Source organism: Dipodomys ordii, unplaced genomic scaffold (assembly GCF_000151885.1).
Source record: "Dipodomys ordii isolate 6190 unplaced genomic scaffold, Dord_2.0 Scaffold21, whole genome shotgun sequence".
NCBI classification, from domain to species: Eukaryota; Metazoa; Chordata; class Mammalia; order Rodentia; family Heteromyidae; genus Dipodomys; species Dipodomys ordii.
The window spans coordinates 12,827,489-12,829,764 of NW_012267237.1; the positions used below are offsets into that span (position 1 = coordinate 12,827,489).

The 2,276-nt window shown below is 35.9% G+C and overlaps 1 protein-coding gene across 3 annotated transcripts in view; it reads right to left on the reverse strand.

Annotated features, from left to right (window-relative positions):
* The window catches only part of Cdh18 (cadherin 18, type 2), a 224,413-nt gene that overhangs the window by 91,802 nt on the left and 130,335 nt on the right, over positions 1 to 2,276 (reverse strand). For all 3 annotated transcript variants that reach the window (XM_013013850.1, XM_013013851.1, XM_013013852.1), the window contains exon 4: positions 254 to 421. In XM_013013850.1, the coding sequence (XP_012869304.1) occupies positions 254 to 421 (168 nt within the window). The remainder of the gene's footprint in view (positions 1 to 253; positions 422 to 2,276) is intronic.

Genomic DNA, 2,276 nt, shown 5'->3' on the forward strand with positions numbered 1-2,276 from the left:
CCCCCCCCCCGCACCGACATTGTAAATCTAGTTTTGGACATGACAACTTGTACTTCTCATTGTTGAGTATCAGCATTTCTTTAGTATGCATTGTTGAAGAGAAGCATAGGAAAAACAAGGGTGATAAAAAGAAAGCCTAAATAGAGTTAACATATTTCCACTGGAGCGAACATGACTCTTGTATATTGAAACACTTCATTTTGTTTTACTTGAGTGCATAGTGAAACACTGAAAACAGGCAATGTGTACATACTCTGAGGGAAACGGGGTGGGTTGTCATTGACATCGGTCAAGGTGATGTTGACAGTTGTAGATCCTGAAAGCCCTCCAACTTGTCCCGCCATGTCTTTGGCTTGGATGACTACCGAGTAGTGCTCTCTGGCTTCTCTATCCATGTTGTGTAAGGCAGTTCTGATAACTCCTGAAACACACATGGTTAAAAAGCCAGTATGAGTTTCACATTGATCAAGAAATAATGTGGATTCTTCTTCAGGTGCGTATATCTATTGTTTTTAGAACTGTAGATTGATGTACAGTAAGACAGGAGATAGATAGGAAATACACAGCTGATAGATTCAATTTTATAGCATGTCTTTTAAAGTACACTTTTAAGTATACTTCTGAGTGAATGCCATCTTGCTGAGGAAAAAAAATAGCACCTCCACGTGCCTTAAAACAGGCTTGTTAAGACATTTATTTGCAAACACATTTCCCCAACCATACTTTTTTCCCCTAATTGAGATGATTGCCTCTCAATTTCTTGGAGCACATGACCCCTCAACAGTATCACTAAGTCAAATCCTTCTGGTGTGCTGAACATTTCACTGCTCATTCTCCTTAGAACTGTGAGCTCAGGTGGCCATATTGAATTGAACAGAGATCTTTTTTTGTTTTCACACAGCAATTTACACACTTCTTCCCAGAGTTTCAGAGTTTCAGGATAAAAAATATTTGCATTGTACATATAACTTTACATGTTGAGTTTAAACTAGTTAGTGCAGCTATTTAAAGATCATCATCATCCTAAGATTAATAATAAATATTTGTGGAATGTAGACAATTGAACACGACAAAGTCATTTTAATATATGTCAATACAGAAAGTTCCTTGCCTATTTATTTTTGCCAGAAAGCATCTTTAACAAGAAATAGATCTATCTTTCTACCTTTCTCTCTGTCTGTCTGTCTATCTATCTATCTATCCAGCATCTATTTAGCTATACATAAATAATATGAAGTGGCAAGTCTGATTCCATAAATGATACATAAATGTCATGTGTGCTCCTTATAGCACCATTAGGTCCTTAAATACATTTTATTCATGACAAGTTGGTGTGAATGAGATAATCAGAAATAGCACATATCCAACTTGTGATTTTGCATACGTGACTTTCTCAGTAGAAGCTTGCATTTAAATAAAAACACATTTTCCAGAGACTACTTCATCCTACTAAGTATTTCACAAGATAAAATAAAAAATCCTCCCATATATAATATATTACAATGTATATACATATATGATTAAAATATATTTCATGAACAATAAATCATCTGAACCTTGTATGCTATTTACCTTTATTTTTACTTTTACTTTTTGGTGGTACTAGGGTTTGCCCTCAGAGCCTCTCACTTGCTAGCTTGCTCACTTGACTAGTGCTTTACCAGCTGAGTCACATCTCTAGTCACACTTATCTAGTGGTTTTTGAGACTTGCAGACTTCCCTGACTGGGCTGCCTTTGAAGCTTGAAGTTCTAGATCTTTCCCTTGTTTGTAGCTAGGTTTACAGACTGAACTACCAATGTCTGGCTTACCATTTATTACTTTAAAAACGCTTTCCCAAGTTTTAATGTACACATTTTAATCATATCATTTTGCACAAAATATTAATAACTTATTTGAACTCACACTTTACAATTTCATTGCAATTGATAAACACATTTATATTTTAATTTTTTTATTTTTTAAGTTTTATTTTTTATTCTGAAAATACTGTACAGAAGAGTTACAATTACATGGGCAAGATAATGAGTACATTTCTTATTAAGCATTGTAGCCTCCTCCTTTGTTTCCCCTTCCCCTCCCTTCCCAGCCTTCCCCTGCCCCCCCAACCAGTCCTCCCCCCCCCCATCAAAGTTGTAAAGCTCATTTTCCACATGACAACTTGTATTTCTCATTGTTGCATCGGGTCCACCTGTATCCTTATTTAAACGACTTGTTTTTCCCCTTCCCCTCCACAAATTATACCAACATCAAATACAGTGAAAGCAGGGGTTATAC